General features: G+C 48.4%; 1 protein-coding gene across 1 annotated transcript in view; it reads right to left on the bottom strand.

The window, feature by feature from the left end:
• Positions 1-9533: 9533 nt before the first annotated feature.
• Positions 9534-21459, bottom strand: part of CORO1C (coronin 1C) — an 84680-nt gene continuing 72754 nt past the window's right edge. The window contains exons 4-11 of the mRNA XM_043974504.1: positions 20453-20582; positions 17344-17525; positions 16159-16278; positions 15464-15568; positions 13580-13725; positions 12241-12298; positions 11909-12157; positions 9534-11638 (exon numbers count right to left, since the gene is read on the bottom strand). Of these exons, the coding sequence (XP_043830439.1) occupies positions 11519-11638; positions 11909-12157; positions 12241-12298; positions 13580-13725; positions 15464-15568; positions 16159-16278; positions 17344-17525; positions 20453-20582 (1110 nt within the window). The 3' untranslated portion in view covers positions 9534-11518. The remainder of the gene's footprint in view (positions 11639-11908; positions 12158-12240; positions 12299-13579; positions 13726-15463; positions 15569-16158; positions 16279-17343; positions 17526-20452; positions 20583-21459) is intronic.

Here is a 21459-nt window from a genome sequence, read left to right as displayed (position 1 = left end):
TTGACACTCACTAGCTGTGTGACCCTGGCCAAGTCACTTAATCCTCATTGCCCCACGAGGAAAAAAAAAATAATATCCAGATTTATTTTCAAAGGAACTTTCACAATGTAGCTGGCTGCCAGGTCGAAAGCTCTTTTGTACTTCTTTTAAGAGCAGAAAAATGAAGGCAATGCTGCCTTGGGGAAAGAATGATGGGCTGAATATTACAAGATGTGAGTCTGAATGCCAGCCTCTGCCTCTTACCAATGCTGTGACCATGAGCAAGCCTGGAGTGCTTCCCATCCGGTCAGTTTCCTTATCTATAAATAAAGATGTTGCTTGTTTCAGGAATGATATTAACAAGATATGTCCTCCATCTGACTAGAAGGTAGGGTCATGGGCTCTGGGACCTCCCACCTTCAGCTTCCTCCATTAGATTGTAAGTCCCCTGAGGCCAGGCACCCTCATTTTGTTTTGTTTTGTTTTAAACTTGTGTTTGTATACCTAGGGCTTAACACAGCGTAGGTCAGCACACGGAGGAAGGAGGCCAGATTGATGAAGGGCCTTCAATCCATTTGACATGAGGGACAGTTGAAGCAATTGGGGAAGTGTCGCCTAGAGAAGATAAGACTCATGGGGGAACATGAAAATTGTCTTTTAACGGCTGCTCTGCTTGCCCCAGAGGGCAGGACTAGGAACAACGGATGGCAGTTTTAGGAGATGTGGTTTTGATCTAAGTATAATGGTGGCCTGATGAGCATGAACACTTGGTGAGCCTGCTCCTAGAAATGGCAAATGATGCTGAATGAAAGGGTTGGGCCGCTCTCCACCTCAGAGCAGGTGTTCTGTCATCATTTCCTGTCTGCTTACCACTCACTAAGAACTATTGCTTCCCCCAAGAGACTGTAAGCTTCCTGAGAGCAGGGATTATTTCCTTTTTATCTCTGTGTCTACCAGTTCCTGGAGTATAATTGGCCAAGGCTAGTCAGCCCCGAAGAGAAACTGGGACCCAGCCACAATGCTGAGTCCTACAAGAAATCAATTGTCTAGAGAGTATGTCGTAGTCAAAGGTGAACCTAGTGGGACAAATCCTTTGTAGCCACTGTGTGAGGTGTGAGGTCACTCACCAGGGATCAGGATGGCCTAGGAAAGGGTGAGTGTACCCATGGGTGTAGGGAAGAATGCTTTGTACTCGTTCTCAGTATATCTTCTCAGTAAATATCCTTTTGTGAAAAGTTAATTGATGTTAATGTGTCAAATGACACTGGAGGGCTAATTGTTGGCAGTCACTGGCATAGGGGAAAACCCATTGTCATGGCAGCTGAAGGCAACGCATTAGACAAAAGCCCATGGGCCCTTAGGATTGCGGCTAGAACCCTGAGAGATGTAGCTCACCAAGCCCTCTGGAGGACTCAACTCATCAGTGTCTGTGGGAGCTGGGATAGGGAGTCCCAGAGCTTATAAAGGCAAAAGAAAGGAAAATATTCATCCATCCAAAAGGGAAGCAGGCTGCCTAGGGATGCAGTGGGATCTCCGCCATTGGAAGTCTTAAAATGAAGGATGGCTGACCACATGGCAGGGATGTTCTTGAAGGAATTCTTGTCCAGGTACAGGGGAACTAGATGGCCTCTTAGGTCCTTTCCTTCTTTTAATTAATTAAATTGTTTTTGTCAATTGGGGTGAAGTGACTTGCCCAGGGTCACACAGCTAGTAAGTGTCTAAGGCTGGATTTTGAACTCAGGTCCTCCTGACTACAGGGCTGGTGTTCTACCCACTTTGCCACCTCAATGCCCCTTTGGGGTCCTTTCCAACTCTAGGATTCTGTGAACTGAAAATGGCCAGGAAGCCGGCTATGTAATTTCCTCTCCTTGGGAAAAATTCTCCTCGTTGTTTTCCATGGGAAAAGTAACCAACCCAGGCCATGAAATAGCCTCACATGACCCACATGAAATGAATAGTCATAACTGACTTCTCTTTTTCAAATGGTAAAGACTCTTGCTGTTCTATTACAAAATCTGTTTGGGCTTAGAGGAAGAACTTTCAGAACATCAACCTGTAGAAGTGATGCAATCTCCTACAGGAACAGAGCTGCATTAGAGGCCATGTTAGTGTATTTAGCTCAATCAACGGCCTGACTGAGCAAACAAACAAACAAACAACCGACCAACCAAACTGTTATCACTGTATTAGTTCTTGAAAACATTCCTCTTTCAAAGAATTACTCACCCACCCCATCCAATCAAAATTTAAGTCAAAGCTTTTATTATTTGGCACGCAGAGGCATGGTCGGGAAAAGAAGCCTAGACTTCAACCTCTGAGGAGGTACAGGTTTGTGGCATGTTCCTTAACCAGACAGCACATACAGGTGTGGCTGGGAGAAAAAGTTTAACTTCAGCTCCTGGAGAGGTTTAATCAGAAAGCCACAGAGGTATGGCTGGGAGAAAAAGTATAACTTCAACTTCCCGGACAAAAGAGGAGGTGACAATTTTATAGAGGTGAGAAGGGGATGGGGGGAGAGATCTAAGACTGAAAAGTTTGAAAATGATGATGTTAGCTATTTGGAAATAGGAATAATAAAAATTCCACATTTCTAACTTGAGATTATTGTCAGTACCTGGTTCTAATCACATAGCAAACATGACTGGCTCCCAAATAGGTTCATGCTGTAAATTCAAAGAGCCCAGCTTTCTGGGTGGCTGCTTTATTATCTCTTGGACCAACCACTACCTACTTAATAAACTACTTTGCATCTCCAAGGAAAGAGTAATCTCTAACTGACCCCAGCAAGCTGATCAACAGCATTTTTCCAGGGTCATAGTGTCCCCCTCAGGGCCAGAGCATCCCTAACTGGACTCAGATCTATCAGGCTGCTACTACACAAACAAACAAACAACTGACCAAACAACTAACCAAACAACCAAACGAAAAACCAAACAACTGACCAACCAACATTTATTCAGGGCCTCTGGACAAAAAAATGAAACAATCCCTGTCCTCAAGAAGCTTATAGTCTTTTAGGGGAAACAACAGTTCCCAGTTTGTAGTTCATAGATCTCAATCTGGAAGGCACCCCAGAAGACTCAACCCATCCCCTCCCATTTTATAATCTTCACCATCCGACATCCATATTTTATTGACGAGAAAAATGAAGTCCAAAGAGATTGAGAGACATTTATCAATCAGACTTATTATTATTGTATTAGGACCAAGGTTTTCCCCTTTTTCTATTTCCTCATACAGAAACCCACCAGTGTGGGAAATTTCTCTTAAAGATCTACCCAGGCCAAGATCTAATGAGACAGTAAAAGAAATTCTAATAGGTGTATTCCTGCTCATTGTGTTTGCTCAGATGCTGGAAAAATATTGATTCTTTCTTTTATCAAGGCAGATGATGTAGAAATTGATGTCTCTTTGACCAAGATTGGAGTGACCTAAGTTATGGACCCCAAGATAGCCCAGCTCCCACTTGATCAACCAACCAGAGGTGATTAGGCATCCCTTAGGAACACCTCCTCTTCAAAGGGCATATAAACTGTGACCCCAGATGCTATTAGGGTTCTTTGGTCTGAGAGAGACTGCCAAATGCCCATCTTTTTTTTTTTTTTTTTTTTTGTGAGGCAATTGGGGTTAAGTGACTTGCCCAGGGTCACACAGCTAGTAAGTGTTAAGTGTCTGAGGCCGGATTTGAACTCAGGTACTCCTGACTCCAGAGCCGGTGCTCTATCCACTGCGCCACCTAGCTGCCCCAATGCCCATCTTTTTATTAACAACCTGCTAACTTTATTAATAAAATGATTAAATCATCCAGAAACTATGTCTCTCATATTTTTAATCATCACAATACCAAGATTACTGTTTCATATTAAAATGTGAAGTTTTTGACTGAGTGACAGAATCCATCAGTCAAAGGGGCAAATTAGGGATGAATTAGTCCTAGACCTAAGATTGACTCAATTAAAGGTGTAAGCTGACTTTGGGGATTGGTTGAAAAGAATGAGACTACTTTTGAGCATAGGTGTATTAGAGGAAGAATTCCATCAATAGAAGTTAAGCTTTGGGAGTCCTTTGGGAAGCCAAACCCTTGCATCTGAAACAAGAGGGCAGAAAATGGGATGAGGCTGATGTAGACTCTATCTTCCCCCAACCTTTGACCAGAGGATGACTTCTGAGCTTGAGAGAATCAAAAGGTTTGGATTTCCCATGGGAACTGGTGGCAGCATCCCAGGAGCAAACAAACTAGCTGTCCCAAGGAAAAGCAGCTTCAGGGAGCACTATCCTTGTGGGGACCCATTGACTTGACAAAGGCATTCAATCTCTTGGTCAAGCAGAACTATTTCATGTGAACTTAGGGAGAAAAGGACTTCCATTCATCATACCACGACTAGGCCTATATCCTAAGGAAATCATAAAAAAGGAAAAAGCACACACATGTACAGAAATATTTATAGCAGCTCTCTTTATCAAGGGAACGCCCATCAATTGGGGAATGGCTAAACAGGTTGTGGTATATGAATGTAATGGAATACTATTGTGCTGTAAGAAATGATGAGCGGGCAGATTTCAGAAAAACCTAGAAAGACTTACGTGGACTGATGCTGAGTGAAGTGAGCAGAACCAGGAGAACATCGTACACAGTAACAGCAACATTGTGTGAGGAGCAACTGTGATAGACTTGCTCTCCTTAGCAATACAATGATTCAAGACAATCCCAAAGGACTCATGATGGAAAATGTTCTCCACATCCAGAAAAAGAACTGTGGAATCTGAATGCAGATTGAACCATACTATTTTCACTTTTTTTGTTGTTTTTTTTTTTGAGGTTTTCCCCTTTTGTTCTGATTCTTCTTTCATAACATGACTAATGTGGAAATCTGTTTAATGTGATTGTGTGTGTGTGTATATGTCCCCCCCCCCCCACACACACACACATACATATAACCTTCATCAGATTGCTTGCTGTCTTGGGGAGGGGAGAGGAATGGGAGGGAGAAAAATTTAGAACTCAAAATCTTATGAAAACAAATACTGAAAACTATCTTTACATGTAACTGGAAAATAATCAAATACTTTTATGATTTTAAAATTTTAAAAATCTTATTTCTAGGGGCAGCTAGGTGGCACAGTGGACAGAGCACCAGCCTTGGATTCAGGAGAACCTGAGTTCAAATCTGGCCTCAGACACTTAACACTTATTAGCTGTGTGACCCTGGGCAAGTCACTTAACCCCAATTGCCTCACCAAAATAAAAAATAAATAAAAAATTTTTTAAATCTTATTTCTAGGACATGCTTTGGAAGGGATTTTAGAGGGTACCACCCAGACAAGAACTGCACCCCCCCTCCAGTAGCGCATCCAAAAGTCATTCAGTCTTCACTATCTCTAGGAGGGTTTCAACCCACCCTTTCCCAGGTAGCCCATTTCTGCATTTCTGTTTTCAGATCTTGTAATTGCCAGGAAAATTTCCTTGCAAACCCTAACTTGCTTTCTTTGCAACATCCTCAAGTTGCTTGGTTCTGTCGCCTTAGGCCAAATAGAAAGTTTTAACTGCCTCCGGGCTTTAGTTTCCTTATCTACACTGTAAATTTGGTACATACTATTTATACCTTTAGGGCAGTTAGGTGGTTCAGTGGATGGAGCACCAGGCCTGGAGTCAGGAAGACATCTTCCTGAATTCAAATCTGGCCTCAGACACTTCCTAGCCGTGTGACCCTGGGCAAGTCACTTCACCCTGTTTACCTTAGTTTCGTTATCTGTAAAATGAACTGGAGAAGGAAATGGCAAACCACTCCAGTATCTTGGCCAAGAAACCCCAAAATGAAGTCACAGAGTCCAATATGACTGAAAATGATTGAACAACAAATTTGTATTTTTATTTAAATATTTGATAAACATGTCCAATGGCATAGATCCCTGGGGCCTGCCCTGTTCATAACGTTGAGAATGCCTGTTCCTTGGATCTGACCAGTTGGCAGGAAAGACTGTCGAATTCTTTGCTAAAATCAAGGTAGATCATATTAGATCACTCAGCAAAAAACTGGGTCAATAAAGGAAATAAGGTTGGTCTGGTGTGTGTTGTTTTGTCAACATCAGGCCAGGAAGTGAAGGCAGGCTTATTGGCCTATTGTTTTCTCACTTCATTTTTACCCCTCCTTCCAAAAACCGGGCCATTGGCTTCCCTCTACTTCTGAGGTAGTTCTTGGGTTTTGGCAGCCTTTCAAAGGATGCTGCGGCCCAACAATCCCACTCTCCAGTTTTTTTCTTTGGGTTTGGAGCGTTGAACTCTTAATATCTCCCTCCTTACCATTTCTGTCCTTTTGGTCCACTCTCCTTGGTGGAAAATAAGGATGGGTTTCTGGTTCACGAGATTCAATTCTTTCCTGTGAACACTTTGAAATCTGCTCTTCTCAAATTGAGGGTACACCCGAACTACGCCTGGCTTTTACTCTCTCCTCAATGACAGTCACTTCCCCTAAGGTTCTTAACACATCCAAGCCAACAATCTGCTCCTCTATATCGGTGAGAACTTCCCCATGTTAATTCGTATGACCAAATACATCCTCATTCAAAAGGTGCTGCAGTTGGATCCAGAAGATCTGATTTCAAATCCTAGCTTGCCTTCTGTGCCTCATTTCAATCTAACCTTTATTAAGGGCCTCCGTGGTGAAAAGCATGGGATAGGTAAAGATCTGAATTTAAGTCCCTGTTTATAGGGAGCTCAACTTTACTGGACACCAGAAAGGGGCAAAATGACCTTAGTTTCCTTATAACTCCTATGAAACACCTCCCCCTGGTTTTCTTATACTTTAGCCCTGCCTAGCTCAGTCATCATGTGTATTTTGTTGCCACCCTTTCAGTAAACTCCAGTGACTCCGTAGCACCTCCAGGATCATATAGAAAGACACCTGGCCCTCTCCTACCTTTCCAGTCTTCTCACACTGTCCTCCCCTCCACACTCGCTATAGTACAAGCGACATTGGACACTGTTTCAAGAAGCCTTTCCCAATTCCCTCTAATGCCAGTGACAGATTATCTCCAACTTTAACCCATCTATACTGTTTGCAGTGTTGTCTCCCCATTAAGACTGTGAGATCACAGAAACAATGCCGCATGGGTTTTTCAGGTGAATTTATAAAATCCAATTTAGTCTAAAGCACCAGAAAGCCAGTTCCACGAAAATTACACCTAGGCATAATTTATAAAATTGCTTCTAAGGGGCCAATGCATTACTGAATATTAAAAGCCCCTTTCCCCCACCTGCTCACTCCTCCCTTCCATCGCCCAAAAAGGCTTGGAAAGAAGAGAGATCAGGAACGATGTCTGAAGACACCTTTATGTTATTAGTACCAGGTAATTCCAGGATTGGAATACAAAAGGCAGTTGTAGTCATCAAATATACTGTACAACTGTCCACCTAGGCCCCTGGCAAACAAGATGTACAATCTTCGTTGAATTTGGTGCTCAACTGAATAGCTTTCAGAGATTTTCTCACAGACTTCTGACCCCTTTCCAGCCCTAGGCACGGATAATGATCCTTCTATCCAAATGATCGAGAGCTCTCCACATCTTTTCTTTCTGCCAGTTGTCCCAGCAACTGTCAGAGAGCTCTAGAGAAATCTAGAACAACACTGGTCAGCAGCCTGGCATCATTGATATGAATTCGAATCCCTCTGACACTGCAAGACTATAGCTGGAGTCACAATCTACCAGCACCAGTTTCCTTATCTGTAAATTGAGGTCATGGCCTGGTAGCCAAATAGTTTAGAGTAGAAAAACCTGTGAGCTAAGTGTGATGATAACTTTTCATTTTCCTTTTATTCAATGCTTATTATGCCATTCCTCCTGCAACACCTGATAACCAAAGCCTGTTTCCTCTTAATATTAACCTCACCTGGCATGGGACGATGATATTATGGGAAAACTTTTGTCATTTTTGAGGTGAGGAAGAGGAGCATATGGCATTTGGCGGGGGTGGGGGTGGAAGAATTTCCCCAGCCAAGCTTTGGTTATTTTTGTGACAAATAAATCCCTTCCTATTAGCCCCCTGTGACTTCTTTAAAACATCGCCGTGTAGTTTTGCAAACGTAGGTTTCTGCAAACTCAGTATTTCAATCTGCAACCATTTATTAATTTGTTCAGCCTTAAAGACACTGGGATTATGAGTCTGCAAAGCCTGAACAAATCGATGAGATCGCGATGTATGTGGAAATATGGAGAGGAAGCGATTTTTCTGCCTGATGTCATGCTCACTATCGAAGCCCATCAGAAATCCCAATCTTTGTCTAGAGGTTAATTTTTCCAAATTTTGAACTTGTGCTTAGACATCACAAAATCTCGGGTTTGACCGCTATGATTTCTGGGTTGTGGGGCCTTCATTTGGCAGACATAGTGGGAGACACTTCTCTTGTGGACCCTCTCCTCCTGCCTAGCCCCAGACATCCTGTACTGGACATCCTTGGTCTTCCCTGCCAGTTAGGGCACAGATGGCAACACCAGCCTTCTGCAGAGCCCATCTTTTCCTCAGAGGGTAATCCTGCTCTCTCTCGTCTGCCCTCAGAGAGTCAAGGGCACTCACTGCCTGTAGTGGGACAAAGCCTGAAGGCCCCCTGGACCTCTCGGTTCCTAAAAGGCAAACACAAAAATTGTGGGCAGAACAGCCTTTTAATAGCCAAGGACTGTAAACAGGGCAAGGGAAGTAAACTCTGAAACATGGAAGTGCTCCCAGACAATGTCAGTCTGCCTGCCTGTCTGGTGCTCCCTGCATCAGACACTGCTGATGGGCACACAGCCAGCTGGGTCCAAAATCAGGCCCAGTCTTCACACACACCTTCCCAGTGTCATGAGCCGGTCCAGTCCAATCCTGCACCTATGGCTACCCTGGCTGGCACCAACACTATCAAACATGAAAAAATTTATTTTCATGAGAAGCTATTTGAGAACACGGCCCAGCATCCCATTAAAACCAAAAACAAGTTGGGCAGTAGGAGAAAGGCATTCTAAGTCCTTTCTTGACAGATTCCGTGCAAAGCACCAGTGAGCTGAGGGGGTAAAAACCGGTCCCATCTGGCTAAAAATCCTCTGTAGGAACGAAGCTCCATCACACGTTCCTCTTCTCAAGGGAGTCGTGTTTGAACCTTAGAGGTCTGGTCCAAGCCCCTCATTTTTACAGATGAGAAAACCAAGGCCCAAGGTCAGGAGTAGGATAGGATTTGCACGGCATCCCTCCACTCTCTGCTGTGTCCTGAGCAGCCTATGTGAGAGAGGCAAGGCAGGCCTGCATCGCCCCCACTGTCACGTGAGCAGCAACGACTTACAGTCCCACCCTGGCGTCCAAAGAAGAGCCACCACTTCCCATCTGATATGTGGTTGACTTCTGCTGCTTCACGGGGCTCTCTCGCTCTCTCACACACACATTCTGCGCCCCCCCATACTTACCGTTAACAGAAGAAGTACAGCCAGCGGTTCTGCTGCACTAACACCCACAGCAGCTTCACGAAACAAAACAAAAGCAGCTGCCACAAAATCAAGTTTGGGGCAGGAAATAAACACGGAGACAATTTTGTAATCAATGATTTTATCGTTGAAAATGGAAGCAAATATTTTGACAGAATACTATGGCCGCTCTATAAGAGCCGATCTTGGGATAATTCACTGGTTCTCCTCTGGGCTATCACGGCTTAACACCAAACACCAACCAGCCCGCTCCCATCCCACCCACACCCCCCAGCTTCAGGCATCCATTCACTTAAATAAGACACAAGCAACAGACGAAAATCGGCATGACTTTTCCTCACCCTCTTCCCACCTCAGACCGACACTACTTCAAACACCCCGCCGCCACCAGCAATCTGACACCGGAAGGTACACACATACACATACACACACACACAAACACACCCCTCTCTCTGCACCCAAGTCGTGTTCACATGCCTCATTCTCTACTTCTGCACAAAAGGTGCACGGTACCAAAGGCCTGGATGCCCTCAAACTGTGGCCTGCCATCCAGGGCCTACTCTTGCCCCTCTTCAGCTCCAAGGCCAAACCCACAGAGCCGGCCTGGCCGATTCCCAGCGGCCTCTTCTGCTCGGACCCGGGGCTCTCTCCCCAACAACACTAGCGGCCATGGGAGCTCCCTTCACCATCCCACCGCCAGACTTTCCTTCCACATCCAACCTGAGAAGCTCAGTCCTTCCACATAAGCTTTCCTCTACACACAAGACAGACAGACAGAGGCCAGGCCTTAGCTGTCCCGAGGCATAGGGAGTCTGGCACTCGCCACCCCCCGCCCAAGGCTGAGCATGCAAGTACATGCAGGGCTGGGGCCATGAAAGGGGAACCCTGGGCACGGGATAAGGGCCCAAGGAGGGGCCCAACCGGACTCCAGCAACTTTATCACTCATGCCTTTGTCAGCACCAAGCACCCTCTGTCCCTGGGTCTCCAAAGTTTAATGGGAGGATGTCTGAAATGGAGGGAGGGAGAACAAAATGCGGGGGGAGGGGGCCCTGAGTACAGTCATTTTGTATGTGTGGACTTAGCGCTTTGTTAGTGGGAAGAGAACCTTTTTCCTCTGGCGAGGCATCAAAGCGAGATGGTAAAACAACAGAAAAGGCAAGACTACAAGATCCATGCTCCCCTTCTGAGTTCCACATGGCTGGTGCCCAAGCACAGAGAAAGTCACTGCATGCCCACGTTCTCTCCTGGGCATCCACGCCCGCCGGGCACTAGTCCCGAACCTAAAACATGATGCTTCAAGTAAGAAATGGCCAAGACGCCAGCACCCACGCCAGTCTGGACAGAGCCGCCTCCCAAGAGCCCAAGGCTGGAGGCCCAACAGCGTGATGGAGGGAGGAGATGGAGGGAGACAGGAGGCCTGACTTCACACTAAGGGAAAGGAGAGGAGGCCAATCTAAAGACCGAGGGGGGAGACCGGGAGGCTGGGGCCAAGCCACCCTCGGGACTGCTCAAAGCTTCCTTCCCCTGACTCCCTTCATGCCACAGACAAGGCAGCACAAAGTGGCTACTGCTCTGATTGTTCTAAGATGAATGTTTATATAAAATAATATTTTATCTTCATTTTATAAACATACACAGTGCTGTCCCTTTCAAATTAAGGAAAAATACACACACACACACAAATACTGCAAAGTAGCAAAATACAGAGGGGAAAAAAGCTACTTTTGGTTTTTGGCAAGTTTAAAAAAAAACAACAAATTCTAAAGAGCGACGTGGCATCCATTGGTCCCTAGTTTGCAACAACAACAACAACAATAATGATAAAAAGAGGCCTGGGCACAACACTGAGTCTTAATGGTTTGGTTTCCAAAATTCAGAAGATCTGGAACTTTAAAAGTAGCACTTTTTTTTTTGTTTCTTTAAAGTTCAACAAACAGTCACGGAACACTTAAAACATCAGAAAGGCTTTTGATAAAAAGCTCCGCTTCTTAAATGGCGGCTCATTCCTGCGCGGGGGAATGTAGCCCAAGGTTGGGGGTTTCCCCCAGCGCCCCCCTCCACCCTCCCCCTTTCCCGGCCGGGCTGCCTTCACGCAGCAATCTTCGCCATCTGCTGCTCCAACTTGGAAATGCGCTCGTCCTGATTGCAGATCGTGTCTTTGATGGATTTAATCTCTTTGAGGATCTCATCCAATTTGGCTTCATTTTGCTAAGGAAAGAGGGGAAAAACAGGGAAGTCTGTAAGGGTCTGGATGCAAATTAGGCTTAGGAGCCCAAGTTCATGGCTGAGATTCAAGAGAGAAATAAAAGCACAGTCCTCTCGGCCTTGTGGAAACTAGATTACTAGGGGGGTGTCCTTCGAAGGAAAGGGTAAGAGCACATGGGAGGACTGGGGTTTTCAGAACCCGGAGTAAACCCCTAAGTTCCCAACACTTAGATCACGCTGGCACTGACACCATCGGCACCCTCCCCCACTCACCACGGTGCCAACACCATCGGCCACGCCCTTGGCGGGGCCTATCAGGCCACCTTTCTTGTTGACCGAGGGCTTATTGTCCAGCAGGTTCTTCTTGACCACCTTGAGGTCTCGGTTCTTGCCCGGTACGTAGCCGTGTTTCAGAGAAATGAGGAGTGGGTCAGCATTCTTCCCCTCAAACCACTCCTCTGCCTCCAGGGAGGCCTCTGGGCCTGCTGTGTCTGGGTACAGGTCATCCTGGAAAAGGTCGGACTGCAAGAGAGGTGAGGCAGTGAAGCGAGGGCTGAGGGAGGGCTGGCCTTTCACACCCACAGCCTGGAAAAGAGCACCCTTACCTTCCTTGGAACAGTCATGATAATGGGCTCACACTTCCTCTCATGAAGTTTGAAGAATCTTCAAAGAAAGGAAAAGGAAAATGTTAAGGAAATCAAGGCTGACGATGCATCCAGAGCTCCCACCGTGCTGAGGTGGGGGCGAGGCTGGTGGCTACATCATTCCCATTCGCTGGAGCTTTACTCGATGTTTTTGGCACACCCACAAGTCAGGAAAAGCCCCAGCAATTCATTTATCCTGAGCATCAGAGCCCTCCAGTGCCACTCCCACAACAGGTGCTAGGAGGCTTCGTCATCTTGCATCTGTTGCACTGACCGATGGCTAACCAGGTGGTTAGGGTCAGGATGGCTCCACTCTTGGTGCTGATGAATAAATGGCTATTTGATCAGCCCCTCCCGCTGGGCCCCAAAGCAGGACCTCCCAGTGCCCATGGCTTCCTTCTTTCAATCCCTACTCCAAGCTGCTCTGAGGGGCCAGGGGTCAGCAGCCAGCGGGTCACACTAGCCGATGACCAGGAGAAAGTCTAAACAGGGCAAAAGTTTGGCCCAGCAGGCCGGGAGGGTGGGCGTAGCTAAAGAGCTCTCATTCTGCTGGTGGCATCTACACAGACTCTGACTTCCAATCCCCTCCCAGCCCCCCGCCCCAGAACCCACTACCCCAATTCAAATAGCCACCATATTTATCTGGTGATTTAAAGTTTGCAAAGCACTTTGCAGAGGCATTTTAGGGCAACCTTGGGCGGTGGGCCTATTTTACAGGTGAGGAAATCGAGGCAGATGGAGATTAAGTGACTTGCACAGTGACTCACAAACTTAGTATCTGATGCCAGATTTCAACTCAGGTCCTTTACCCATCGCACCTTCTGGCTGAATACATAGCCAGAAAATACAGTTATTTTATCTGATTAGAAAAGATGATAAAAGGGCTGCTGGTGGCCCAATGGATGGAGCAGTGACACTGGGGGGGGGGGGGGTCTTCACTGCTGTCTGCCTCAGTTTTCCTAATCTGTAAAATGGAGATCATGATAGCCTTCACCTCCCAGAGACCAGCATTCTAAGTCACTTAGCCCTGAGCCCAGCACACAGCAGGTGCCAGGTCAATGCCAGTGCCCTACGGCCAGGACCACGGCTTCTCTCGGTCTCCTAAGAGCCAGCACAGCACATGGGCATGCCATAGGGACTCAAAGTCTGGTGAATTAAGGCTTGAGAAAAGGGGTCTGTCCAACGGACCGGAGCAAAGTCCTTGAACACGATTAATTAAACTTAGACAAGAAAGAAAAGACGCCGCAGCGACCTCAACCCTGGTAAAGCCACCCACAGGGGCTGGGATGAGCCGGCGTACCTGGCGATCTCACACTTGTTGACGTCGAGCCCTCTCTTGGGCATGTACCCCATCCCCCGCTGGGGCTCTTTGCTGCTGAAAGTGTTGAGGTAGTGGACGTAGGGAGATTCGTCTGTGATCTCAAAGTAGCGGATGCTGCTGTCTCCCTGCAGGAAGGAAGAACAGGCCCAGGTGAAGCTGGGCACCTCCTTTTCCTCTCCATCGGCTCCATGTCAGCCCGGGCCCATCATCCGGGCCTTGCTAGTGACCAGACGGGTCCATCAGAACCAGGCCACACGAGAACTGACCAGAAGCAGGATAGGAAGCTTAGGGAGGGACACATTCCTTGTCATCAAAAAAGAAAAGGCGATCAAGCCTGGTCCCATGCACACACAAGGAATTGCTCTGCTTGGCCCGGAGCCCAGAGCTGAAGGTGGAGAGCACTGCAAGTGCACTCTCCTTAGGTAGTGAGCTCCCTGTCCCCGCAGGTCCTGAAGAGGAGGGCCAGGGGTGCTGGGCAGGGGATCGTGCCCAGGGTGATGCGAACCTGGACTGGTGCTGACATGCCCGCCAGCAGTCTCCAGAATCATCTACGAAAGCAAAGCTTTGGGTGAAAGGAGAAAGGCGGTTTTCTTCCCCAGGCCAGCCGAGCCGGTGTACGGGGTGACGGGGAGTGGATCACTGCCATGCTACACACACCATCTGATCCCAAGACAACAGTTCAGTGTTGGAGTTCGGGTCCCGTATGGGGCTTCGGGGTGTATGTCTGATTGTAAGCATGTCTAACACTGCAGCTCACCCCAGAGCCACCTTCGGTGCTTGGGGTCTCCTCACCTTCTACCACCCCAGACCCCTTCTCTCACAGATGAGCTCCTTTCGGTGCCTCCATTTTGGGAGGTGCCCAGCCCAACCGTGCTTCCTCCTCCCCCCCCCCCCCCCCCGTCTGGGCACCTTCATCATTCCCTGCCCCCTCTTTCTGTGTGGTCTTTCTCCATTAGAATGTCGGCTCCCTGAAGGCAGGCAGGGACTCTCTCTTCCATGTCCCCAGCGCCTGGCACACAATGGCTTTGTCTGGCCACCAGGACACCTCCGATACATCCCATGCACATGTGTTACTCTAAAAGGAAGCCCTGGCACAAAGTGGGGAAGGCCAAGCGAGGGCCAGGCAGTGGATTCTGAGGCAAGCTCCCTCAGTCCTACTGGGAGCATCAGCAGCGAGGAAGCATGGGGCCTTCGGAACCAATGTGCGTCACCACAACAGCCTCCCACATTTCCCTTGGTTTTGTTTTTTGTTTTTGTTTTTGTTTTTGCAGGGCAATGACAGTTAAGTGACTTGCCCAGAGTCACACAGCTAGTAAGTGTCAAGTGTCTGAGGCCAGATTTGAACTCAGGTCCTCCTGGATCCAGGGCCAATGCTTTATCCACTGTGCCACCTAGCTGTCCCTTGGTTTTTTTGGTGAGGCAATTGGGGTTAAGTGACTTGCCCAGGGTCACATAGCTAGTAAGTGTCAAGTGTCTGAAGCTGGATTTGAACTCAGGTCCTCCTGACTCCAGGGCCGATGCTCTATCCACTGTGCCACCTAGCTGCCCCTTGTCCCTTGGTTTTTAAAATCAATTAAAACAGGAAGAAGCTTTGGATTCCGGAGGACCTGAGTTCAAATGCAGCCTCAGACATTTGACTAGCTGTGTGACCCTGGGCAAGTCACTTAACTCTCATTGCCCCACCCCCAAAAACAACAACAACAATAACAACAAATAGAATAGAAAGAACTTTCTTCAGAGCCCACTTGTCTCGGCTACTGCGAGAAATCACCTCACCCCCCCCCTCAGAGAAGGGCCTAGTTCTCCCTGATCTGTGCCCCGGGCTCAGCAGTGACAAGGTACACACATGGAGGGCACTGTTACCTTCCCACACAGGTAGATGATGCTGGTGTCGGGGTCATAGAAGGGCAGTAACACGCCATTGCTGGTGTCCATTTCATGCAAGGCGATGGGTTCTTGCATGTTTTTCTGCAAACAAGCACACAGAAAGTTAACAGCCGATCTTAAGGCCACCTCATTCTCAGCTAGAGATGACTGGTTGGTGGGAGTGTGAGGGCAGACACACTGACTCTGGGGCCCTGGCTTTGTCATCTATGAAATGAGCCAGCTGGACTAGAGGCCTTTCAAGTTCTTTCTAATTCTATGCTCATGCATCACAGAGAGCCTGACTTGGACTCGATCCAATAACAAACAACTTCCCAACGTGAGAGCTGCCCAACAGCAGAAGGGGCGACCACGTAGGTGGGGAGGTAGTGAGCTCCTCATCACTAAAGGTCTTCAAGCACCAGTGAAACGACCGCTGCGCCAGCACTGGTAAAAAATCAGCTAATTTAAGTTTTCTGCAGTAAAGGACTGTTAGCAACTGTATGTTCTAGGTGCTGGGGGATAAAAACAAAAGAATTCAAGCAATCCACAATGCTGCAGAGTTTGTTTTCCTGGAGCTGGACCAGGGCACTGGTGAGAAGCAGAGCACAATGCCACCCATCACCCAAGCCCTGGCGCACACATACACAAAGGCTTAGGGACACCCGACCAGCCCCAGGGCGAAATAGTCCTACCGGATTCCAGAGGGCGAGCTGCCGCTCACTCATGCGGCTGAAGCCAGTGGTGAAGACGTTGCCGTCTGACAAAAAGATGGCTCTCATGGGCCGAGCTCCTTCGTGGGCCCTTTCTTTCTCCTGAAACACATTCACCAAGAAAAATCAGTCGCCCGGAGGATGTGCAATGGATCAAGCCCAGCCAAGCGGGCTCTTACACAGCGGAGGAGCCCAGCTCCGCCCAGATGGCAAAGTGGAGCAGCCACACTACAAAAACAGGGGCTCTGCACGCCATCCTCTCAGCGGGGGCCACAGGTGCTGTCTCATTTTGTTCACTGCAACTTGACCCCACAAGGTGGCAAAGAAGTCAGTCAATAACGGGAGGGCTGTGGGAAGGCCCAACCATTCTTGTTTGGAATTACATCAGAAACGTTCCCAGGCCATTCCCCTTCCCCACCCTGACTCAGGGATCCAAGGGTGTCAGAGGCACAAAGGAAGGGCCCAGAGAGCAGAATGGTCAGAGCAGGGGGTCCTCTACCAGGCGACGTCTAAACAAGCTGAGACAAAAAAGGCAATCGTCAGCCGATGACAGTGCTGGAGGGACGAGGAATCCCGACACATGACAGTATGGGATAGGAGAATCGAGGCAAGAAGAATCACAAACACCACAGCCATGATGAGACTGAAGGCACCGGCAGATCTAGTCACTCTCCCACCATGGGGTCAGGGGCCCCTCCCAAAGGTTTTCTTTGTTGGGGGCGTGACCTCATAGGAAATTATGATAATGTAAGAACAAAAGACAGGAGTAAAACCTTACAAAGACTCTCAGAAAGTGTAAGAGAGGGAGGGGAGTGCGTGCTGGGAGAGTGACCACATCACATCCGCCAGCACTTAGGATGTCCGAGGGCCCCTCGGCCCAGAGCGGGAAAGCTGGGAAGCCTCATTGTCCCATGGATGGAGATTGTACATGATGAGGGAGGAGCGCTCGGCCGCCCCCAGGGCTGGCTTCCATTTGGATCATCATTACAATGCTAGGTGCTGATGGCTGCCATCAGTGCACCAGGCGGTCTAACTGACCTCTGTAAATGGGAGGCTGTTCACTGGGAAGTGACTGACGCCACAGCAAAATGCATCCACTCCAAGTGGCGAGGAAAGAAAAGAGAGGCCACCCTGCCCTCCTGCTCGGTGTACAGCCCCACTACTCACGGCCACGATCTCCTGCTTCCGGGGGTCAATCACTCTCACTTTCTTGTCTTTGGAGGCCGTACATATCAGACTGCCGTTCCTGTTCCAGCTCACATTGTAGATCATGTCCGAGTGCAAGTCGTCCAGGTTTATGAGGGCTTCCCCTGTCCCCACGTTCCAGATAATGACGGCATTATCACAACCTGAAGGAAGCCACAAGCAGAACACGAAGGGTTAAAGGGACTGAAAAGGAGAAGGAACTGGCTGACCAAGCCCAGCTGCATTGCTAGGCTCCTGCCTCCACTTCCCCAACTGTCAAAACTAGATGACGCCTAAGCTCTTTGCCCATCTCTTCTAATTCTGCAGCTCTGGTTATTAAGGGTCTCAAACTGACTGAAAAACAACGATCCTTGTGAAGGAGAAGCTTACAACCCTTGAGCCGCCCAATTTTTTATTCACTCAGTTGGATGGATCCAAATGATCAAAGGAGTTTTTCCAAGAAAGAAAATTTTGTTTTCAGAGTAAAAGAAACGTTGGAATGCTGAGAGAGCAAGCGAGAGAGAGCGCACAAGAGCGCGCTCACATGTGTGCACATCTATGGAAGAGAGGAGCAGGGGCTGAACCACCACCTGAAGCCACTAAGCAAAGGGAAAGGGAGCCTCCATCATAATGATGACACTCTCAAACAAGGCCTTCCATCAGTTATTCCTGAGAATGAATGCAAGACAAAACCTATGCAACTGCTGAGTGAGAGGAGTAGAACCAAGAGAACATTGTACACAGTATCAACACTGGGTGTGGATCAACTGTGATAGACTTGACTCTTCTCAGCAACACAATGGTCCAAGATAGTTCCAAAGGACTCATGATGGAAAATGCTCTCCACATCCAGAAAAAAAGAACTGTGGAATCCAGATGCGGATCGAACCATACTATTTCTGTTTTTTTTTTTTTGAGGTTTTTACCTTTGGCTCTGATTCTTCTTTCACAGCATGATTAATGCAGAAATATATAACCTATCTCAGATTTCTTGCTGTCTTGGGGAGGGAGAATTTTTTTTTTTTTGCAGGGCAATGGGGGTTAAGTGACTTGCCCAGGGTCACACAGCTAGTAAGTGTCAAGTGTCTGAGACTGGATTTGAACTCAGGTACTCCTGAATCCAGGGCCAGTGCTTTATCCACTGTGCCACCTAGCTGCCCCGAGAAAATTTTGAAACAAGAAAAACTATAAAAAAAAGAAAAGAACAAAATCTATGCAACTATTTGATCTTGGATTCACAATGGCCCTTTACCTTCCAACAAGGACAGGAAGGAGCAGGCTGATGGACAAGAACCCCAAAACTAATTAGGCAGGTCTGGAACCGGCAGCAAAGATGCCCCAAAGAAAAAGCAACCCTGAGTTGCCTCGACTGACAAGCACTTGGAGAGGCTGAACCTCCGTCGTTGTGCTAAAGAGTTAGTGAATCTGTCATTGTGGGGATAGGACTACATGTGACTGAACAATAACAAGGAAGGTACTTCCAACAGGAAATCCTCATGATGCATCACAGGTGCTGGGTAACACATCCCGAATTAAGGTGACTTGCTGGGCCCAGAGCCTACAGGCCTAATGCCCTGAAAGTCAGAGCTACTGCATCCAAGGCTGGGCCTGTGGGTGGGGAGTGGGAGCCCAGTAGAGGGGCGGGAGCTTCAGACTAACACCCACTCATCTGCTCCCGCCCAAAATGGCCGTAAAGGACAGGGCCGTGTCCAGGATCCATCCCTGGAATCCTCTCTCTTCTTTTCAGACTGAGCGTCTGGGCCAAACCCAGGAAGGGCTCCCAAGACTTGCCCATGAATGCTCCATTTTGTACCTCAACATCGATCTGGGGTCTTTCTCGAGAAAAGGAACTCTGGGCTTCACTGCCTGCTTGGGCCTTCACATCCATCTCAGGGCAAATCCCCATGGTCCAGTGTTCCCAGCCTTTAAGAGAACAACTCCCCTGGGTTTTCCCATATGGTTAGGCAGCTAGGTGACTCACTGGATAAAGTGCTGAGTTCAAATGTGGCCACAGACCCTGACTAGTTGTGTGACACTAACTTCTGCTTGCCTCAAATGAGGATCAAATGAGGCAGTGTTTGTAAAGGCATTGTTAGCACAGTGCCCAGCACAAACTAAGTGCTATAGAAATGTTAGCAATTCTCCTTTTAATGACTGATGAGAATACACTTTTCTCCTACACAACCTTTTCAGTGTGAGATGTGATGGAGTCACTGCGGGCTTCCCAGGCCTCGCTGGCAAAGAGCACCGTAGTTCAATGACACCGACTCCCCTCTCCTTTCTCACATCTGTGTTCGTCTCAATCAGGAGCCTCACCAAGCTTCCAGTGTGCTGCAGCAGGATGAGACCCCAGGTCTTCCACCAGACACTGCAGCACCGAGGCTGTCTCTGTGGAAGAGGCCTGGGCAGCCCCAAAGGGCAGCTCCTGCCCACCAGGCGGCCCCTCCCAGGTGAGAGTGGCTGACCTTCTGGCTACGGGCCCTCCCTCCTTACCTCCGCCTCCCAGAATCTCTCTCTTTCTTCAGAAGGCATCCTGAAGACCTCTTTCTGCACAAAGCTTTCCTGGTGCCCCTACACCCCAGCTGCTCACGCCCTCCTCCTTTGTGTCTCTTCTGTGTCTCCTCAGAGATGCATCTAAGCAGCCTGAAAGGACTGAAAGGAAGGACTGAAGCTGCCCCACTAGACTGGGAGCTCCCTGAGGGCAGGGGCTCCTGGCACATGGCAGGCACTCCTTCTAACAAGTCTGCACACATGGTCTATACGACACGGGCTACAGAGCTCTGAGTGTTACGACCTCCTAAAGGCCCCTCTTCTAATGCCTTGTGATGGACAGTATCAGGGGGAGCAGCAGCATGCTCCCCCAGGCTGGAGAGGCTCAGATACAGGCCCATACAGGGAGACTTGGCCATGAACCTCAGTCCCATGTAGCTTCCTGCTTCGGCAGTGATGGAAGAAGAGGCTGGAAGGGGTGGGTGGCATCAAGAGCACTAAGTCTCTGTTCAGTGACCAGCACAGGGCATGGTCTTGAAGCGGAGGTCTGGACAGGGAGGACTCAATGAAAGACAAAGCCAGCCTGGAAGGAGGCCCCTACCTGCACTAAGCAGAACGTTGCGTGCGGTCGGATGCCAAGCCACTATGCCCACCCTCTTGGAATGGCCTTCCAAAATCACCACGGGTTCGGTCAGCGAGAGAGTGAGTCCGTTTTCTGGGATCTGCCACACCTGTGCAGGGACAGAGGGACAGAACAGTCAGAACGGCGTCCACTGTCAGTGAGGCTGGTTGGATCACTCCCTTTGGGCACCTGCTGAGCACAGAGAGGCAGACAGCGACCTCAGGATGATGCGACACAGTCTGGCCATTACCTTTTAGAATCCACCATGGCACTGGCATGCCACCTCCCACTTCATGGGGTACCGGCCAGGCAATGCCCCGAGAGCATTCTGCTCAGCCAAGGGCTAGGCCTGTGGAAACGGTCGAGAGAAGACAAGCAACAGTCAAAGCACCAATCAATAGGGCTGGAAGGCTACGGTGACACAACATCCTGAATTAATATGAAGCAACGTGACTACAATACTTTGGTTTACAAAAAAAAAAAAAGAACAAGAAAAATGGCCAAGAAATTACTACACAACTACCACTAGGTACCACGTATGGCTTATTTACACCTCGATTCAATAAGAAATGCGCCAGGAATACAAATAAAACAGTCTCTGCCCTCCAGGAGCTTACAATCTGATGCTTGAAACAGCCAGGATTTCCTGAGTGGGTCACCCTTCCTCTGACATGGGTCACACAGTCCCTATTAATGCCTTAGTGGGTGGAGCTCCTTACGGGCTGCTGTGGTGGAGAGAGGCGATGATCAGATCTTCACACAGCCTGATGGGTGCTGGGAGAGAAACCCCCAAGCCCTCAAGATAACATGCACTCCCTGAGCGACTTAGTAACGGAGTCTAGCCGAGCACACAGCAGGCCTAATAAACCCTGGCTGACTGAATGGACAGAGAGGACTGCACAAAGTCTTCCAAGCTCATAGGTCCTGCAAGCCAGGGTCACTCCCCCCCCCCCCCCCCCCCCCCCCGTCCCTGAGTCTATAAAGGA

Source organism: Dromiciops gliroides, chromosome 1, assembly GCF_019393635.1.
Source record: "Dromiciops gliroides isolate mDroGli1 chromosome 1, mDroGli1.pri, whole genome shotgun sequence".
Lineage (NCBI taxonomy): Eukaryota > Metazoa > Chordata > Mammalia > Microbiotheria > Microbiotheriidae > Dromiciops > Dromiciops gliroides.
Note: the sequence above shows the minus strand (reverse complement) of the source record. Positions and strands in the feature narration are given on the sequence as shown.